General features: G+C 42.8%; 1 protein-coding gene across 1 annotated transcript in view; it reads left to right on the top strand.

Annotated features, from left to right (window-relative positions):
• Positions 1-19,387, top strand: part of ZW10 (zw10 kinetochore protein) — a 63,936-nt gene extending 44,549 nt beyond the window's left edge. The window contains exons 12-16 of the mRNA XM_073603098.1: positions 4,594-4,763; positions 4,873-5,003; positions 7,632-7,763; positions 17,320-17,522; positions 19,188-19,387. Coding sequence (XP_073459199.1) covers positions 4,594-4,763; positions 4,873-5,003; positions 7,632-7,763; positions 17,320-17,522; positions 19,188-19,308 — 757 coding nt within the window. The 3' untranslated portion in view covers positions 19,309-19,387. The remainder of the gene's footprint in view (positions 1-4,593; positions 4,764-4,872; positions 5,004-7,631; positions 7,764-17,319; positions 17,523-19,187) is intronic.
• The last annotated feature ends 1,485 nt before the right edge of the window (positions 19,388-20,872 follow it).

Here is a 20,872-nt window from a genome sequence, read left to right as displayed (position 1 = left end):
TTCTGCAGTACAGAGGGCTGGGTGTTTGTTATCTCAGTAGTTTTGCTGAGAATTTTACAGTTTGTACCATATGGTAGAATAGACTTTAGGCTTTGTAGGTATTGCTGAGCTTTTGTCACACTAAATGGTGACAGACAATGGTGGTGCAACATTAGAATTTGCTAAATATTCATTAACCATGTAGATGACGGAGGTCAGGTAACAAGTGTTTGCATTATTGTGGCTACCAGTTAAAGCAGACCATCTCTAGATGTTAAAGGCTTACTATATTAATGTTCTGGGGGATTTAATAAAGCATTAAAGTGGTTGTAAAGGCTGAAGGTTTCTTTCTAGGTAAAAAAAAACTTCAGTGCAGCTCCCTCCTCAAGCTCTCCCTGCCCCCACACACCAATGCCCTGTACACACGATAGGATTTTCCGACCATAAAATCCATGTTTTTTTTTCTGACGGATGTTGGCTCAAACTTGTCTTGCATACACACGGTCACACAAATCTTGTCAGGAAATTCCGAACGTCAAGAACGCGATGACGTACAACACGTACGACAAGCCGAGAAAAATGAAGTTCAGTAGCCAGCGCGGCTCTTCTGCTTGATTCCGAGCATGCGTGGAACTTTGTGCGTCGAAATTGTGTACACACGATCGGAATTTACGAAAACAGATTTTGTTGTCGGAAAATTTGAGATCCAGATCTCAAATTTTGTGTGTTGGAAATTCCGATGGAAAATATCAGATGGAGCCTACACACGGTCGGAATTTCCAACAACAAGCTCCCATCGAACATTTCATGTTGGAAAATCCTATCGCGTGTAAGGGGCATTACAGTGAGGGAAAAAATTATTTGATCCCCTGCTGATTTTGTACATTTGCCCATTGACAAATGATCAGTCTATAATTTTAATGCTAGGTTTATTTTAACAGCGAGAGACAGAATAACAAAAATATCCAGAAAAACACATTTCAAAAAAGTTATAAATTGGTTTGCTTTTTAACCTCCCTGGCGGTATGATTATTTCGTATTTTAGGTGCTGAAAGCGGTACAATTATTTTGCATGGAAATTTGGCGTTTTATATTGTAGGTCTGTAAATCTTAACAATAACACACTTAAATCTGTCCAAACCAGAGTCTAGTAGATATCCCGGGTATGATAAAGTTTGAAACACAAAAACATAAATTATAATATAATAAATAAAAATAAATAATTAAAAAAAATGTAAAAAAATAGTAATAAAATAAATTTCCCCACAATTCACTATCGCTCAATTCTGCAAGTGTTCTAATTTACTATCGCTGTTTTCTAGCTGGTCTAAAGCCACTTTTGACGTAAAGGGACACTTTTTGGTTGCTATGGACAATCTCCAGTTTCCAGGCAGAAAGAACAGTGTATATCATGTAAAATTGCATGCAGGGCATGGGCCAGAGCACTGGGGACAAAAGGGATGTGAAATCATTTCATACAGTACTGTAATCTGTAAGATTACAGTACTGTATGTGTTATGATTTTGACATTTTTTTGAATTTGCCGCCAGGCTCCGCCCCCGTGCGTCGCGCCGCTCGCAGGGAACGGAGCCTGGCACGGAGAGGCTTCGGAGGAGGACGGAGCCCTCGGACACTGCGGGGGACATCGCAGGATCCCGGGGACAAGGTAAGTAACGCCGCCCCAGGATCCTGCAATGCGATCCCGAGTGTGGCTCGGGGTTACCGCTAATGGTCCTGAATTTTAACCCCGAGCCACACTCGGGAAAACCGCCAGGGAGGTTAAAGCGGAGTTCCGCTTAAAAAAATAAATAAAAGTCAGCAGCTACAAATACTGCAGCTGCTGACTTTTAATAATCAGACACTTACCTGTCCCAGGGTCCAGCGATGCAGGGGATCTGTGCCCCGCTCGTCTCCCTCCTCTGCTCGGTGGCGCCGGCATTGTAACTGTGCGGGCACCCACTGCGCATGCGTGAGCCGCACGCCGTGACTGGGCGCTCAATCATCTGGGACCTGTGATGTGTCCCAGATGATTGCCTAGGGGGAGGGTGGAGAGGTGATCTTCCTTCCGGTGCCGAGGGAAATGACATGCTAAATGTGGCATGTCAGGGAGTCACCTTCTCTTAAAGCGGAAGTTCCATTTTTAGGTGGAACTCCGCTTTAATGAGTGAAATAACTATTTGACCCCTTCACAAAACATGACTTGGTACTTGGTTGCAAAACCATTGTTGGTAATCACAGAGGTCAGACGTTTCTTGTTGTTGGCCACCAGGTTCGCACACATCTAAGGAGGGATTTTGTCCCGCTCCTCTTTGCAGATCCTCTCCAAGTCATTAAGGTTTCCAGAATGACATTTGGTAAATTGAACCTTCAGCTCCTTCCACATATCTTCTATGGGATTAAGGTCTGGAGACTGGCTAAGCCACTCCAGGACCTTAATGTGCTTCTTCTTGAGCCACTCCTTTGTTGCCTTAGATGTGTGTTTTGGGTCATTGCCATACTAGAATACCCATCCACGATGCATTCTCAATGCCCTGGCTGAGGGAAGGAGGTTCTCAGCCAAGATTTGATGGTACATGGCCCTGTCCATGTCCCTTTGATGCGGTGAAGTTGTCCTGTCCCCTTAGCAAAAAAAACAAAAAAAAACCCAAAGCATAATGTTTCCACCTCCATGGTGGGGATGGTGTTCTTGGGATCATAGGCAGCATTCCTCCTCCTCCTCCTCCTAACACTGCGAGTTGAGTTGATGCCAAAGAGCTTGATTTTGGTCTCATCTGACCACAACACTTTCACCCAGTTCTCCTCTGAATCATTCAGATATTCATTAGCAAGCTTCAGACGGGCCTGTACATGTGCTTTCTTGAGCAGGGGGACCTTGCGGGCACTGCAGGATTACAGTCCTTCACGGAGTAGTGTGTTAATTGTTTTCTTGGTGACTATGTTCCCAGCTGCCTTGAGATCCTCTCTACTGGCATTGGGCTTTCATTTTTTTGCCTAAAGTCAATTGGAAATTGTACATTTATCTGAGACTATCCTGTCCGTATGGTGACCATGTTGTGTGATTTTACTGCAAACTGAACAGTGTTGTCATCCGGTTAAACAGGGAGTCCACCTGAAAAAAAATTATTAAAAACCAGCAGCTACAAATACTGCAGCTGCTGACTTTTAATAAACGGACACTTACCTGTCCAGGAGTCCAGCGATGTCACCGCCATTCTCGGTGAGGGAAAAATGAAGTGAAGCGTTGTGGCTTCACTTCCCGGTTCCCTACTGCGCATGCTCGAGTCGCGCTGCACGTCCTAAGTGGTCCCCGCTATCTCCTGGGACCTGTGTGTTTCCCAGGAGACAGCGGGGGGGTGCGGGAGGGGGCGTGACTCCCGCGGGAGTCTATTCCCAGAAGTGGGTGCAGATACCTATCTAATACAGGTATCTGCATCCCCCTCCCCCCCTGAAAGGTGCCAATTGTGGCACCGTAGGGGGGGAGGAATCAGATGAGTGGAAGTTCTACTTTTGGGTGGAACTCCCCTTTAGAGAAAGTGTGGGAAAAAAAATCTACTGGAATTACTGTAGCAATGAAACGATTTTACAAGGGAGCTCAGAAAAGAAACTGCTGTGTTTTTTAAATGTGAATGACAGATTGTAAGCTATATGGCGTTTTTATATTGCTCATAGTTACACTTTTAAGATAATTTAGGTCTTGTGATGAATTTATAGGTTAAAATCCTTACTTTTCTATGACTTTCAGTCCCAGGTTCCCTTATACTGTATATCCCTGAAAGACCTAGTGAAGAAATAGCTAAAACTTTGTGTACGTTTTCGATAGAGAGGTGAGGGTTCAAAGCTATTGTTAAGTTTTCATTGCTGGTGAGTCATTGTTCTGGAGGATCCATGTCACTGTATGTCTGATGGCCGTTATCCCGGTGGCAGAAAGTGGTGAGAATTCCAAAATTTTTGAGCTCTCACATAAGAGGAGGAGGTAAGGGTAAATCTTCCAATGGGGATACCTCATCAGGTAACAACTGAATTAGAGGGGAGTTTCTCTCACTTCCTGTTGTGTCTCCAGGCTAGTAAATGAAGAGAAATCTTTCCTAATGGGACACAGCAGAAGAAAATAAAGTGATGGGTTTTAACCCTTCCCTACTCTACAAAAACTGCGAAAAAAGCTATACGTAAACTTTTAATGGGTTGGTTCAGCTTTACAGAATAAATGTAAAGATGAACTAACACCAGACACCCTCCCCACCAGTTCCTGCTGTATATGTCCCAGCACCCCCCGCAGTCACTCCAGTGGTCCAGGGAGTTTAAATCTCCGCTCTTCTCTCTTTTCTCCGTCGATGATTCCAGGATGGACCAGTTGGATTGTGGCCAGTGGAGGTGCTGACCAATCGGGAATCCATCTGGTCTGTCCTGGAAGTGCATATGGAGAAAAGAGCAGGGATTTTAAATCCCTGGAGCAGCTGCAGGGATGCTGATGGCTTAGTGTGTAAATTCCTGAGCAGGTATCTGTAAAGGGAGCATTGAAGGGTCAGGCTTAGTTCAGATTATATTTTGTTTGTGCGCAGTATTTCTTCATCTTGCTACTACTGCAATCAAATTCTGAATGTTCTTAATTTACAGACAGAACCTACAGAAACTTCCTCAGCTGTCTGCCATTCACCACAACAACTGCATGTACATAGCACATCACCTACTAACGCTCGGGCACCAGTTCCGCTATCATCTTCCTTCTCCGCTCAGCGATGGAGCGGCTACTTTTGTTGACATGGTACCTGGCTACAGACGACTAGGTGGGCATTACTAATAAGACCTGTATATTTTGATTTAGTTTTGATTAGACTATTCCTTTATACTTTGTAGTTTGTACATGTGGTTAATATTCTTTTTATTCCTACAAAGGCACAGAGACTTTTCTGGCACAGATGCGTACCCAGAAAGATGAGCTACTCGACCGCTTATCAAATGCTAGATCTTTCAGCAATATGGAGGATGAAGACAATTATACTGCAGCCCATAAGGCGATACGACAGGTGAGAACGGACTTCTCTGTCTCAGCATAAGGTTTCGTTTAAGAATTGTGGTTGAAAAATAACCTGATATGCTGTTTTTAAAGTAGAGATCCAGGCTTACTGGCTCAAACGAACTATATCCATTACTAACTGATGCAGCCGCTGTTTGCACTGGACTATACTGTAGTAGCATCAACTACATACTGTAAGAGGTGGTGTGTCCTGCAACAATGTAACTTATTTAACGGAGGAGTCCAGCCAAAGCTCTGCTGACGTCACAGATGTCCAGGCATCGCGACAAAGTCTGGATCCGCCAGGTGCCTGGACTGACACCCGGCTCAGACTCTCGGCGAGCCGCTGAGAGACTGAGCCGGCCGCTCCCACCCCTCCACAGCTCAGCGCTCCAGTGAGGGAGGAGGGGGCAGAGCAGAGAGTTGTGACTGACAGTCAGCACTTCTCTGCTCAGGGAGCGCTGAAAACCGAGTGATCGGTGATGTTCGATCGCTCAGTTCTCAGTGTCGAGGCGCCGGCAGACAGATGCAGGTTCGGACCGATGCTGTATCCACCGAGGTAAGTATGATTCTTAAAAAAAATAAATAAATCCTTTGCTTCTCTTTTAAGAGACACTTCCTGTCTGCTGCCGAAACTAAATTGAGTCAGCCTAAATGCTTCTCTGCCATTTCAGGAGAAGCCTTGTATTTTTACCAACAAATACAAGGCTTCTGATTGGCTGAGGTGGAGAGGCGGGTGGATGATGTGATTTATACCGCAGCCAATCAGATGAAGCCTTGTATTCATCAACAAAAATACAAGCCGCCTTCTGAATGGCAGAGAAGCATTCAGGCCAACTTGATTTAGTTCCTTCAGCAGACGGGAACTCAACCACACTGCTGTGGGACTTAACACAACATACTATATGTAGCTAAATGCTGCTACAGTATAGTACAGCACACAGAGGCCGCATCCGTTAGTACTTTAACTAGTTTGTTGTGCTGCCTGCACATAACAGTTCATACTTGCGTCACCCACCAGTGAATTTTCCGTAGTGTCAGATTCCTGGTCCCCTGCTGCACCCTGTGGATTCTTCCATTACGGAGCACAGCGGTGACATGGGGGTCAGAAGATCACTCCACTGACTGCAGCAATGAATAAGAATCCGAAACACAGAAAAATGTGTCAGATGTTAAAGATTGTTCTAGCATATATATTTCTCGAGTGCAAGACCGATCGCAGGCAAGAATGAACTTTTCTTTGCTCGGGGCTTTTTGTTTTTGGTATTTTAAGCTAGCCACATATTTGCTTTAAGGCCTTTGGAAACAATCAGTTCAAAATACATGCAATCAGGTATGCCCTGGCACTTTACAGTTGTTAAGTTAATCTAAAGAGGAATTGTACTTTTAGATTTAAATGTGTGGCTGTGAGGAACATTGATTTTATAATCCGATTGTAATGAAAGGTTTAAAGTGGCAGTAAAGCCCTCCTTATTTACTTGTACTTACAGGTAAGCCTGTAATGAGGCTTACCTGTAGGTACAGTAAATTATCTCCTAAACATGCGTTGTTCAGGAGATACAGTGGATATACAAAGTCTACACACCCCTGTTAAAATGTCAAGTTTCTATGATGTAAAAAAAAATGATAAATCATTTCAGGACTTTTCCCACCTTTTAATGTGACCTATAAACTGTTCAACTCAGTTTAACAACAAACTGAAATCTTTTAGGTGGAGGGAAGTAAAAATAAAAAACTAAAATAATGGTTGCATAAGTGTGCACACCCTTAAACTAATACTTTGTTGAAGCACCTTTTGATTTTATTACAACACTCAGTCTTTTTGGGTATGAGTCGATCAGCATGGCACATCTTAACTTGGCAATGTTTGCCCACCCTTTTTACCAAAAACATTCCAAATCTGTCAGATGGCAGGTGTGTACTGACTCCTATTTAACATGAGTTTGAATGTGAACACTGCTACATCCCCAGTTAATCGAGGGTGTGCACACTTATGCAACCACATTATTTTTTTAACCCCCCCCCCCCCAAAAAAAAAAAAAAAGATTTCTGTTTTGTTTTTCAGTTGAGTTGTACAGTTTATAGGTCACATTAAAGGTTGAAAAGATTCTGAAATGATTTGGCTTTGTCTAATTTTTTTACATCACAGAAACCTGACGTTTTAACAGGGGTGTGTAGACTTTTTATATCCATTGTATTTACAATAGTCGCAGCCAGTGATGTCACCAGCACATGCGCTCTGTACTGGGACGGCATTGAGATGCCGTGTCGTCATCATGACTCGACCATTCAAACGGCCAGATAGGCTGTTTGAATGGCCGAGGGTGGAGATGGAAGCCCTATCAGCGCACCACTGAAGGGCTTTGTTCTAAGGTAAGTCTTTCATAATGTGCTAGTATGTCTAAACTTAGATTGTACAACCAAATCTTTACACGTGTGGGAAGCTGGACCCCTTTAGCCTCCCTCCCTTGCAGTAGGTGAGGCATTTTCATGCAGTCTAGTTCCTCACACTGTAATATTTTTTTGGGGGGCTTTGCCCACCACACTGACAGTTTTCATGTCTATTCAGTGGTGACAGCCCTAAGAGGAGTGCTTGCACAAAGTTTAGCAATGTGTCTGTTGGTTCCATATTTCACAGGTTATCCATCAGCTGAGTCGTTTGGGAAAGGTGTGGCAGGACGTTCTTCCTGTGGGTTTATACTGCAAAGCTATGGGCACCTTGCTTAACACGGCCATCACAGAAATGATCAGCAAAATCACTGCTTTGCAGGTAAGGTACAATTATTTAGAAATTTTTTCTTTTTTGCTTGAATTTCGACTCCTTTTTTTCCTTATACCCATCCCTATCCTTTCTTCATCCATCCACTAATGTGCTTAAAGCTGAACTCCAGGTTGTTTGTTGTTGCTAACAAGTTATAACGCACACTAGCTTATATCTCTCTCTGGACTTCCAATGTTAAGATGATACCATCAGAAGTCCCACCCAGTTAATGTGTCCTTTACTAAGAGATTTGATGGTGTCACTCTTTACCTGTGGTCTCTCTTATGGTAAGCAATCTAGTGGAGGGTGGGATCCAGCTATAAGGTAAGGATACCTTTGATTTGACTATATAGAAACTTTTGGCACTATATTAATCCTATATAATAACAAGGGAACAAACTGCTTTTAAAAAAATCTTGCCAATTGAATTTCTGAGAGAGAAAAGAATTGGCCAGTGTTTCAGCCCACTTTTGCCTACCCAAAAATGAAAATGGGTTCTTAGCCTGAAAAATGCTTAAAGCAAAACTAGCTAAACCCTCCTATACTTTACAGCCAAAGAAGCTGCCATCTTAGCCATGGCACTGCACATGTGATCAGTTATAACACCGGCTGTTTTATGGCTTTACAGTTCAGTTGAGAGCAAAAGCAAATATGACAGTTGTTGTTCATGGCGTGCCTTGAATGAAAAATGTTTTGGGAAACCGTTAAATAGGTTTAGTTCCACGTTAAAGTGGAACTTTAGTCAGAAAATAAAGTCCTGCTAGATCACTTCATGCTGACCTTTTTTGCAGGTATAGCTATGTAAAATATTTAAAATAAGTGCCTGTACTGTTTAAAATCCAGTAATGCACTGTTTCCCAATGCTCTGCACATGCTCATTTGCTTCTTATTTTTAGGCTCTGTGCCAAATTTGTGGAGGTTGATCTGCTGTCAGCCTAAAGATTTACTGTTGCTCAGGGGCTCTGGGCTTCAGCAAAATGGCAGCCTCCAGCAAGAAGAAACAGTAACCATGCTGGAGGCAATTTACAACACACACTAATTTTGGTAGCATAATTATTATTGTGGAATATGTGTTCCTTGCTAAAGAACATTATTTTTATCAACTTGTTATGGGTAAGGCCTCATTCACACCATGGTGCAGAGACATCCGTTTTTCTGCACGTGTTCTGCAAGGGCACAAAAAAAAAACAATTGTTCTCAATGTGCCCTGTTCACAACACTGGTTTCACAATTTTTTTCTGTGTAGGATCTGCAAAGTATATGCAGTTTTCTGGTTGGGGAAAAAAAAACCTGACATAACATCAACATTGGTGTGAATAGGACACATAACTGACGCACATTTAAACTGATGTGAAACTGGTGTGTCTGCAAATTAAATCTGTGTGGTTTTCCCATCAGTTTTCATGCACATGTGGTGTGAACGAGCCCTAAAGTTCCACTTGAAGGTAACAGTAGTACTGAAGGCAGATATGTTCCTGTGTTGGCCTTAAGGACAAGTGCTGTTTCTCATAAGCCTGCTTGTGTGTGCTAGCGCTTCCCTTCACAACTTTTGCCCTTCCATGTCATTACCTTTTTTTTTAATCCGTTCTCAAACTCATTACGCAGAGGTAAGGAAATGTTGTGCAGGAGAGACCTGGCTGCTGTTTGTATTGCAGAACAAGTCATTAATAAAGTATTGCAGAACAAGTCATTAATAAAACAGATAACAGATAATAAAACAGAGCTCTTTTTCTACTCCCTTGTTATCCATTAAAGAAATGTGTGACAAAGGTTCATGGAAAATGCAATCTGAGCATGGTGGTTTGTTGATGCTGATCTCCATGTAAGCACACGGTTGCTGATTCTACTGAGGGGGTTTAATTGCTAAACTGGGTCGGATTTATTGTGATGAAGGTGCAGTATGAGGGAAATTCCAAATTATTTGCTGAGAAATTTTGGTTAAAAGAGAAGCTTTTTTGGCCATGGATCTCTTCTGCGTCACAAGAATGCACTTATTTCTGCATTCATGTATTTCTGACCCCAATACAGCTAAAGCCCGCTCTTGACTAATGTCACAGAGTCGATACCAGGCTCTGGAAGGATCCCAACTTGATGGTCAGGATCCACCCAGATACCTGACTGACAGCTGTCTCAGCCTCTCTGCATGCTGCTGAGAGCCAGAGACATCTACTACAGCCCCCTGTACAGCCTGGCACTCAAGTGAGCGCTAGAGGGCTGAGCGGTGACTGACCGTTACTGCTATCTGCTTAAAAACTGAGAACTGAGCAATCAGCATTTATGTGATTCCAAAAGGTGATTCAGCAGGGAGGTAGGAGGCAGAAAATCAAAACTTCCCCCTTTGGGTGACATTCTGCTTTAAGTTGAGCTACGGGGTATGTTGAAATCCCCACTGCAGGGGTGAAATGCTTATTTGGGTCTAGGGGAACAAGAAAATCAGTTTTATTTTCCCAATCCTTCACTCCCGCAAGCTTCTCCGTGCTGCAAGACTGGTCCCCACAGCCTCTTCTCCTCTGTGCTTTGGTGGTTTGATGCTCTCTGACTTCATTGAGATGCAGAGCCCATAGACCTGTATTGGACCTGAGGACACCGGGAACAGTCCACTGCTGGAGATGGAAAAGCGCTGTGTGCTGGGGGAGTGGAGGATCATTGAAGTAAAACTGCTTTTCCTGTCCCCTAGACATAAATGAACATTTAACCCTTGCAGTGCAAGAGCAGCCCCACTGCAAGGAATAGTTGGGCTTTATAGCATGCCAGTTCATTTTCAAATACAGTACGATTTTCTATAGACAGCTGACTTTGCAGTCTAGTTGGTTGGGGGTCAGTGTGCTTTACATTGTTACTTTGTACATGGTTTTAATGACTACATCTATGGGTGGCCACCATGTTTTATTAATTCTTTGGTAGATCTTGGGAAGATGGTTGCCATTTGCAATAGCTCTACAGTATACAGTATCTCACAAAAGTGAGTACACCCCTCACATTTTTGTAAATATTTTATTCTATCTTTTCTTGTGACTACATTGAAGAAATGACACTTTGCTACAATGTAAAGTAGTGAGTGTACAGCTTGTATAACAGTGTAAATGTGCTGTCCCCTCAAAATAACTCAACACACAGCCGTTAATGTCTAAACCACTGGCAACAAATGTGAGTAAACCCCTAAGTGAAAATGTCCAAATTGGGCCCAAAGTGTCAATATTTTGTGTGGCCACCATTATTTTCCAGCACTGCCTTTAACCCTCTTGGGCATGGAGTTCACCAGAGCTTCACAGGTTGCCACTGGAGTCCTCGTGCACTCCTCCATGATGACATCACAGAGCTGGAGACCTTGCGCTCCTCCACCTTCCGTTTGAGGATGCCCCTCAGATGCTCAGTAGGGTTTCGGTCTGGAGACATGCTTGACCAGTCCATCACCTTTACCCTCAGCTTCTTTAGCATGGCAGTGGTCGTCTTGGAGGTGTGTTTGGGGTCGTTATGTTGGAATACTGCCCTGTGGCCCTGTCTCCGAAGTGAAGGGATCATGCTCTGCTTCAGTATGTCACAGTACATGTTGGCATTCATGGTTCCCTCAATAAACTGTAGCTCCCCAGTGCCGGCAGCACTCATGCAGCCCCAGACCATGACACTCCCACCACCATGCTTGACTGTAGGCAAGACACACTTGTCTTTTTGTACTCCTAATTTGTTTTGCCGCCACACAGGCTTGACACCATCTGAACCAAATAAGCTTATCTTGGTCTCATCAGGCCACAGGACATGGGTCCGGTAAACCATGTTCTTAATCTGCTTGTCTTCAGCAAACGGTTTGCAGGCTTTCTTGTGCATCATCTTTAGAAGAGGCTTCCTTCAGGGACGACAGCCATGCAGACCAATTTGATGCAGTGTGCGGCATATGGTCTGAGCTCTGACCCCCCCCCCCCCCCCCTCCCCTTTAACCTCTGCAGGTATGCTGGAAGCACTCATACGTCTATTTCCCAAAGACACCCTCTGGATATGATGCTGAGCACGTAAACTCTTTGGTCAACCATTACGAGGCCTGTTCTGAGTGGAACCTGTCCTGTTAAACTGCTGTATGGTCTTGGCCACCATGCTGCAGCTCAGTTTCAGGGTCTTGGCAATCTTCTTATAACCTAGGCCACCTTTATGTAGAGCAACAGTTCTTTTTTTCAGATCCTCAGAGAGTTCTTTGCCATGAGGTGAAATGTTGAACTTCCAGTGACCAGTATGAGAGAGTGAGAGCGATAACATCAAATTTGACACACCTGCTCCCCATGTACACCTGAGACCTTCTAACACTAATGAGTCACATGACACCGGAGAGGGAAAATGGCTAATTGGGCGCAATTTGGACATTTTCACTTAGGAGGTGTACTTACTTTTGTTGCCAGCGGTTTAGACATTAATGGCTGTGTGTTGAGTTATTTTGAGGGGACAGCAAATGTACACTGTTATACAAGCTGTACACTCACTACTTTACATTGTAGCAAAGTGTCATTTCTTAAGTGTTGTTACATGAAAAGATAGAATAAAATATTTACAAAAATGTGAGGGGTGTACTCACTTTTGTGAGATACTGTATATATTTTTGAACACCTCAAGATAGGAGGAGAAAATGCTTATTACCTAGCTATAAATACCCACACAACTGAAACGTTATGAATCCGTCGATTTTAATTCATAATCCTTGCTTTTTCCGGATGGTTTCCACGCACAGTTCTCACTCCATATAATCTTGAGGTTTGAGCATGAATAGAAAATAATGACTACCTGCCCATGCATATGTCATTATAATTATTTCCAAGTACTAGGTCATCGGAAGCGAGTTTCCAATTCTCATTACTGAAATGTTATTGCACTGCTCATTCTTGTGAAAGCTGTCATAAGTGAGTGACGCTGTACATGAAAATAGTGGGAGACGTTCATGAAACATGAGCAGGCTAGAAACGTTCACTTTTCTTTCCATAGTGTACATGGTCTTTTTCTGATGCCTACATATTTATAGCACTCTGTAGCATACCTTGTACAATATTGTCAGGAAAATAGTTAGCAAAATTACGAATTTTAAAGAATTTCTAAATCTTAAATTTTAAGAAAAAAAAAAATGTCATACCTACCTGCTCTGTGCAATGATTTTCTCCAATCCTCCTTCTCTGGGGTCCTCTGCTGGCGCTCCTTGCTCTTCCTGCCAGGCCAAGTACCCCCACCAGCCAGCTGCTTGCTAAGGGGGGGTACTCGTGGACCCGAACACCATCGACACAGACAGTGAGGCTTTGACCCGCCCCATGCTCATTTGTCATAGGATTTGATTGACGGCAGTAAGAGCCAATGGCTCCCAGTGCTATCAATCTGCCTGTGAGGAGGGAGAGAGGAGAGAGTGGCTGCTCTTGTGCATAGCGCTGGGTCGAGATCGGGCTCAGTTAAGTATAAATGGGGGGGGGGGGTGATGCGGGACACAGCGGTTTTTTTTTTTTTTTACTTTAACGTTGTAGTAAAGTACTGACAGACCAAAAAAAAATCTGGTCCCTGCAAGATAATGTCATAATGTGCTAGTATGCATCTCACAGTAGCACATTATGAAAGACTTACCTTAAAATGAAGGCCCTCCAATGGCACACTGTCACTGCTTCCGTCTTCACACTGTCTTCCTTCGCGGGCTTCGGCCGTTTGGCTGAGTCACGATGACGTCACTCTCACACATGTGCATAGGAGTCATGGCCGCAGCACAGCACTGTCAAATGGACAGCATGTCATCCATTGAGAGTGCAGTGCGCATGCAGTGGTGATTTCACCGTCTGCAACTAAAGTAAACATGTCCTAAATGGTGCACGTTAGGGAGATATTTACTGTACCTACAGGCAAGCCTTATTATAGGCTTACCGGTAGGTATGACTCTAAAGTTAGACTTTACTACCACTTTAATGCAGAGAATGCATTAAAGTGGTTGTAAAGGCAGAAGGTTTTTTCTTTTATCTTAATGCATTCTATGCATTAAGATAAAAAGGCTTCTGTGTGCAGCAGCCCCCCTAATACTTACCTGAGGTCCCTCTCTGTCCAGTAATGTCCACGAGTATCTCAGCCGTCCGAGATTCTCCTTCCTGATTGGCTGAGACACAGCGGTGGCGCCATTGGCTCCCGCTACTGTCATTTAAAGTCAGCTAACCAATTGGGGGAGAGAGGGGGCCGGGGCTCTGTGCTATGACTCGTCTCAGGTGCCCCCATAGCAAGCTGCTTACTGTGGGGGGCACTGAACAGGGGGGAGAGGCCAGGATCACAGAAGAGGGACCCAAGAAGAGGAGGATTCAGGCTTCTCTGTGTAAATCCACTGCAACAGATCAGGCAAGTATAACATGTTTGTTATTTTTAAAGGAAAAAAAAAACGAGGCTTTACGATCACTTTAAGGTAAAAAAAAAACCTTAAAGAGGAGGTTCACTCTTGGGGAACAATACAATGAAGTCAGCAGCTATCTAGTCAGCAATTCAGTAGTCGGCAAGTCAGCAATTTCTTTTAATAAAAGGACACTTGCCTGTCCAGGGATCGGCCTCACCTGGGCTAGTTTTTCACTAGCCTTTGGGTTCCCCGCGCCGACATCCTAACTGGGCAGCCAGCAATGCTGCTTTTGGCTGCACAGTCGGATGCTGTGCTGCTCTTTGTGAATGGTCCTGAAGTCTGTGGGGAGGGAGGGGAGAATTAGAACTAGGTATCTGCCCCCCCCCCCCTTCAAAAAAAAATGACATGCCAAATGTGGCAGGGGAGGGTGACTTAAAGCGGATCTTCCCCTTTTGGGTGGAGTTCTGCTTTAAGGCTTTAGATCCACTTTAAGTCTCCTATTTATGACCCATAATATATACTGTAGCAAGAGAGCTCATTCTTGCTTGTGTCTGGTTCTCATCTGTGCATTGCTATTTAAACCATTTTAGGAAGGGAAATTCTTTGGGCCTCTCATTCTTACATCAAACTTGTGCTTTTTATCTGTGCAGCATATAGTTAAAGCTGAACTCCAGATACGATCTGTATTGCACAAAGTGTGCATATTTCGTACCTCTGGGGCAGCTGCCAATCATTGTGGTAGTCTAGTGTTACTACAGAGATAGCTGCTATCTTCTGGATCCCTCTGCACGCTGACCACAGGGGGTCACTTATTTTGGCACTGCCACCACTTGCAGAACGTCTGGTTTTCATTGAATACAAGGTGTTTTCTGTTTGGCCAAGGTGGTGACTGTGACATCATTGCCTCTCTTCTCCAACGCTCCACCTTGTCAGATTACACCTTGTATTAATTTAAAATTCTGTGCATGGAAGCAGAATGTGTTTAAATTTCCATTCGGTGTCGGGTGCTAAAGGAAATACCCTGTACATCTGCATGTGACTTTGGCATTGTCACACGCAGAGTCCATAGCCACGTCTGACGTACAGTTTTGGCAACTTGTAGCTTACACAGGACGTTCACTTGCTCCTGTTGTCTGTACAGAGCAGCAAGGCAGTAAAATGGAGGCAAGTATGTGTGTTAAAATGAACCTATTGTCTTCCCCTGCATGGGCTAAAGAAAAAAAAATGTGAGGCATTGTCATGAGAGCTTTGTGTAGGCTGCAATTGCTGGCCCTTTCCTTTCAAGAGTGTTTGTTCTCTGCTTAAGTGGTGCTAAAGACAAAACATTTTTTACCTTAACGAGGAAATTTTTGTAATAAAAACATCTTTGCCATTCTGAAGCTTCCCTCCAACCACTTTGCATATTATTTTATATATACTGTGATTCTGTACTTGCCAAATATGCTGCAGAAATCTCCCTCCACTGGGTCTGGCTGCATCCATTTTAACTGTGTGCAGCTGAAGCTGCTGCCTGATAACTTCCTGGATTTACACAGAGGCACACATCCAGCTCTGCAGCTCTCATTGGCCCTCTTATGACTCATCCCCCATCCTGAGAGAGAGAGCTGTGCATGATGTCATAAGCCTAGGCTTTTTTCCAGACAAGGAACGTGCTCTCACCCCCTATGAACTTACTTGAGTCCTGTCTTTATCCAGTGCTGTGCCAGTCTGCAGTGACACTGGTCTCTGTTCCTCTCGTCACCAATGGCTCCTGCTGCTGTCAATCAAATCCCGCAAGGAGGGGGTGGGGCTGAGCTGCGCTTTGTGTGTTTATTGATTGAATACAGCCCCGGCTCAGGTGCAAGCCTGTAAATCTGCCCCCATAGCAAGTGGCCTACTATGGAGATGGACACAGGAGAGGAGTAGTAGACCACGCCAGTGGGGGCACCCCAGAAGGAGGAGGTTTGGGGCTACTCTCTGCAATACCATACCAAGCATGTTTGTTGTTTTAGAAAAAAAATAATCATGATTTAGGCTTCAGTGCTTTGCTTTGTTTGCCTCCAGCAGATATAGAGATAAGGATCTCTTTTCTTTCTTTCTTTCTTTCTTTCTTTCTTTCTTTCTTTCTTTCTTTCTTTCTTTCTTTCTTTCTTTCTTTCTTTCTTTCTTTCTTTCTTTCTTTCTTTCTTTCTTTCTTTCTTTCTTTCTTTCTTTCTTTCTTTCTTTCTTTCTTTCTTTCTTTCTTTCTCCAACCTGCTTTGTTTCGGGTATGTGACTCAAAATGTGACTCAAATTATTGAAGGCAGACACAGCCAGGCAACAGAGCATTTTATTAGGCCATTAATTGCATCCTTCCTTGGAAAAGGTTTAGGTAAAGTGGTTGTAACGGCTCATGGTTTTTTACCTTCATGCATAGTATGCTTGTAAAAAACTTTCTCTGTGCAGCAGCCCCCCTCTAATACTCAACTAAGCCCCAACTAAGGACTCTCGGCCCCCATCGGCTCAGACAGCAGCGGGAGCCATTGGTAACGAGTCAGTCATAGCCAGTGAGCCAATGAGGGGGTAGAGGCAGTTGGGCAGAGCCACAGCTCTGTGTGTAAATGGACAAGCAGAGCTGTGGCTCGGGACAGAGCCTGCTTGGGTGCCCCCATTGCAAGCTGCTTGCTCAGGTGGGAGGGGCCAAGAACTTCGGTGGGGGACCTGAGAAAAGGAGGATCGGGCTGCTCTGTGCAAAACCACTGCCCAGAGCAGGTGAGTATAACATGTTTTGTTTTGGAGCGGGGGGGCTTTTAATATCACTTTGCATTTATGTACACGCTATTATGTCTAGTGGAGCTAGATTTCCCAGTACATACATAATGTCTGACATTTCATTAATGAATCCAGTTGTTCTGAATCACTGTTCCTTTCTGCCAGGTCCTGCCCACTGTGTGGTGACTGATGCAGGAAGCAGAATCACCACTTCATACATGGGGAGGATCTGTACGAATGGTGTTGTTTAAAGTAGACAAGAAGGAAAGTCCATGTACCACCCAGTAGGTGGTTGGTGACGGCTGCACAATAGAGACGCTTGTGGTGGGGGGGCGGGGGTGTCAGTGCAAACATATTTATTTTTTATGTATTTAAAATGTACTAATACCACTGTGACTCTGCACTGAGATTTGTCGTCTACGTTTTTGTATTTAATTTTCCTGGCTATTTTTTATTTTTGTTTTATTTTGTCACTTTTGATTTTGGTGTAATTTTCTGGTGTGATAGGACATCTCCACAGAAGATGGAGAGCGACTGTATGCTCTGTGCCGGACCATGGTGGAGGAGGGACCCCTTGTGTTTACACCGCTTCTTGAAGAAGGCAAGAACAAGAAGTTCCAGGAGGAAGTACCGGTCTATGTACAGAAGTGGATGAAATTCAAAGAGCTTATGATCATTCTGCAAGCAAATCTGCAGGAGATCATTGATCGGTAGGTGTCAGGTTTCCTTTTTGATAAAAAAAATTGTTGAGCTTAGGCAATCACTATTTCACCTAAAGCTGCTTCAAACCTCTCTTTTTTTAGTATGTTCATTGGAAGGGACTATAAGTAAGTATTTCTGTACTGAGCTGTACATTCAGGGGACAGATACTATTTAGAAAGTGTAGAAAAAAATGTATTTGGTTTAGCCAAGCTAAATAGGTTTTAAAGTGTATCCTTTAAAACTATTGTTGGGCTCCATCCCCAAAGCAGAAACATGGACACTTCCATTGATAAACCTTCTTTCAAATATATAAATGAACCACTTAAGGGCCGAGCCTATTTTTTAGACTCTGTGTTTACAAGTTAAAATCATTTTTATTTTTGCTAGAAAATTACTTAGAACCCAAAAACATTATATATATATATATATATATATATATATATATATATATATATATATATATATATATATATATATATATTATAATATAATTTTTTTTTTTTCCCCTAACACTCTAGAGAATAAAATGGCAGTCGTTGCAATACTTTCTGTCACACCATATTTGCGCAGCAGTCTTACAAGCACACCTTATTTTGGAAAAAATATATTTTTTTTTAATTAAAAAATAAGACAACAGTAAAGTTAGCCCAATTTTTTTTTATATTGTGAAAGATAATGTTACACCGAGTAAATTGATACCCTAAATGTCATGCCCGCTCGTGGAATGGCAACAAACTTTTACCCTTAAAAATCTCCATAGGCGACGTTTAAAAATTTCTTCAGGTTACCCGTTTTGTGTTAGAGGAGGTCTAGGGCTAGAATTATTGCTCTTGCTCTAACGATCCCGGCGATATCTCACATGTGTAGTTTGAACACAGTTTTCATGTGTCGGCGCTACTCACGTATGCGTTCGCTTCTGAGCGTGAGCTTGTCGGGATGGAGCGCTTTAAAATTTTTTTTTTTATTATTTATTTTACTTTTTATTTTTTATTTTGACACTGTGTTTTAAAAAAAAAAATAAAAAATTTGGGTCACTTTTATTCCTATTACAAGGGATGTAAACATCCCTTGTAATAGAAAAAAAAAGCATAACAGGACCTCTGAAATATGAGATCTGGGGTCAAAAAGACCTCAAATCTCATTTACACAATAATGCAATAAAAATAAAAAAATAAAAATTAAATTTTGAAGGAAAAAAAAATTCTCCTTTTTTAAGAGCATTGGGCGGAGGTGACGTTTGACGTTGCTTCTGCCCTCCAATGCTATGGAGCCGAGCGGGGGGGCCATCTTCCCCTCACTCGGCATCCAGGCAGTGAGGAGCAGATGCGATCGTCTCCGCCACTACCGACGGCTCTGGTAAGCGGCGGAGACTATTGGAGGGGGCTGGGCACCTTTCCCGCCATTGATAAAAGTGATCTTGTGGCGAATCTGCCGCAGAGACCACTTTTATCTTAAAGAGAAACGCACGCAGTTCCCGAAAATACCAGGGTTATGGCAGCTAACTGCCATATTTAGCGTCAAAGTACTGACGTACCAGTACAGCGATTTTGCTCAGACAGAAGTAGAAAACACTGCACTGCTAACTAATTGTATATCTGCAGTTTTTTGCTAATAATGCTTTGCTCTGCAGGATCGCTTGAACTCACTTTGTGCTTTTCTTTCCCAATCTTCAGGTGGGCAGATGGTAAAGGACCCCTTGCTACAGAGTTCTCCACCAATGAAGTAAAGAGTCTAATCAGAGCTCTCTTCCAGAACACAGAAAGACGAGCAGCAGCTTTAGCCAGAATTAAATAATTTGTATCCCCTGTATTCTACCTGTAATATTATGTACATATCTCATTGTGAGAAGGTTATTAAATACATTCTTAAGAAAGCTTCTGTTCTCTTGTGGTGGGATTCGATTCATGTGTTTGTTTTTTATATGTTATTCTTTTTCAACTTTCTTTTTTTCTTTTTTTTTTTTATTTCTTTTTTTATGGCTATACATCTGTATAAAAAAAGTTTCTGTTCTCCCCCTGTATCAACTGCCAAACAGACCAGATCTGTTGCTTCAGGGTCCAGCCTGTTATTCCAGTCCAGAATTCTTTCAGTTGACGGCTTGGTTCTTCAGTGGGAGGGAAAGCTTTTTAGTTTTAGATAGAGTGTAGAGGGGTTAGAACACCTGTCAGTTTTTATTGCTGTCTGTGTCCCTGTTCATGTTTTGGCTCTGGGACAGGAAGTGAAGGTGAATCTCCCCAATGGGATGGGTGGCATAAAATAAAAAAAATTAAACCGTGCTTATAACCCTCCCTTACTGTATCCAAAATGGGGGGAAAAAAAAAGTTTTGCATGTTCGACTTTAAAGGAAAGAGGGTGTTCAGATAAGAGTGATCAATACTCTTCCATTAAGTAGAAAGGTGATGAAAAAAAAAAATGTATGTGAAGTTTTGAAAAGTGTTTTCTAGGTGGTGTGGAGAGAGGCAAGTTACCCTCCCTTTTAATTACCATGGTGCTTGAGTTTCTCCAAGATGGAGTACAAAAAGTTGTGTCGCACAACACCTTTACAGGTGCAGGTGTTAGAAGCTTTGTTCATATTTTTAGATTTAAGATTGTCACAGGACCCTCTGGTATAGAGATTTCTGTTAACAAGGGATAGAGTTCCTTCCATGGGTAAAGTTTTCCCTCATGGGATTTATCTAAGGTACTGAAAGCCTTGACCAGGCAAACGTTTGAACCTATGAAAAATATGCCATTACGTTTTTTGACACTCAAAATAGCTCTTTTGTTGGCTATCACTATGGCCAGGAGGATTAGGGGATTTACAGATTCTATCCAACAAGGAACCTTTCCTAACCATTTTTCAGGATAGGGTCATATTGAACCCGTATCCTCTCTATTTACTGAAAGTGGCATCTCCGTTTCCTAGGTCCCATGAATTAGTCCTTCATTCTATTTGCGATGATCCTAAGAATCCAAGGTAGAAGATTTTTCACTGCTTAGTTGTCAGAACATATCCCCTGAATTGTCTATAACAGTGGTTGCCAAACTTTTGAACCTCATGGACCACTAAATTCACAATTTTTGAATCTGGCGGACCACTAACATAAATTTTACATGCCTTATTATTATTTCAGGTACTTCTATAGTGCCCTCAATTTACACAGCACTTTACATATACATTGTACATTCACATCAGTCCCTACCCTTTAAGGAGCTTACAATCCTAAGGTCCCTAACTCACATTCATACATACACATACTAGGGACAATTTTAGATAGGAGCCAATTTACCTACCAGCATGTCTTTGGAGTGTGGGAGGAAACCCACGCAGGCACAGGGAGAACATTCAAACTCCAGGCACAGGTAGTGTAGTGGTTGG

Source organism: Aquarana catesbeiana, linkage group LG10 (genome assembly GCF_042186555.1).
Source record: "Aquarana catesbeiana isolate 2022-GZ linkage group LG10, ASM4218655v1, whole genome shotgun sequence".
Classification (NCBI taxonomy): Eukaryota; Metazoa; Chordata; class Amphibia; order Anura; family Ranidae; genus Aquarana; species Aquarana catesbeiana.
This window is presented reverse-complemented; position numbering and strand designations above follow the sequence as displayed.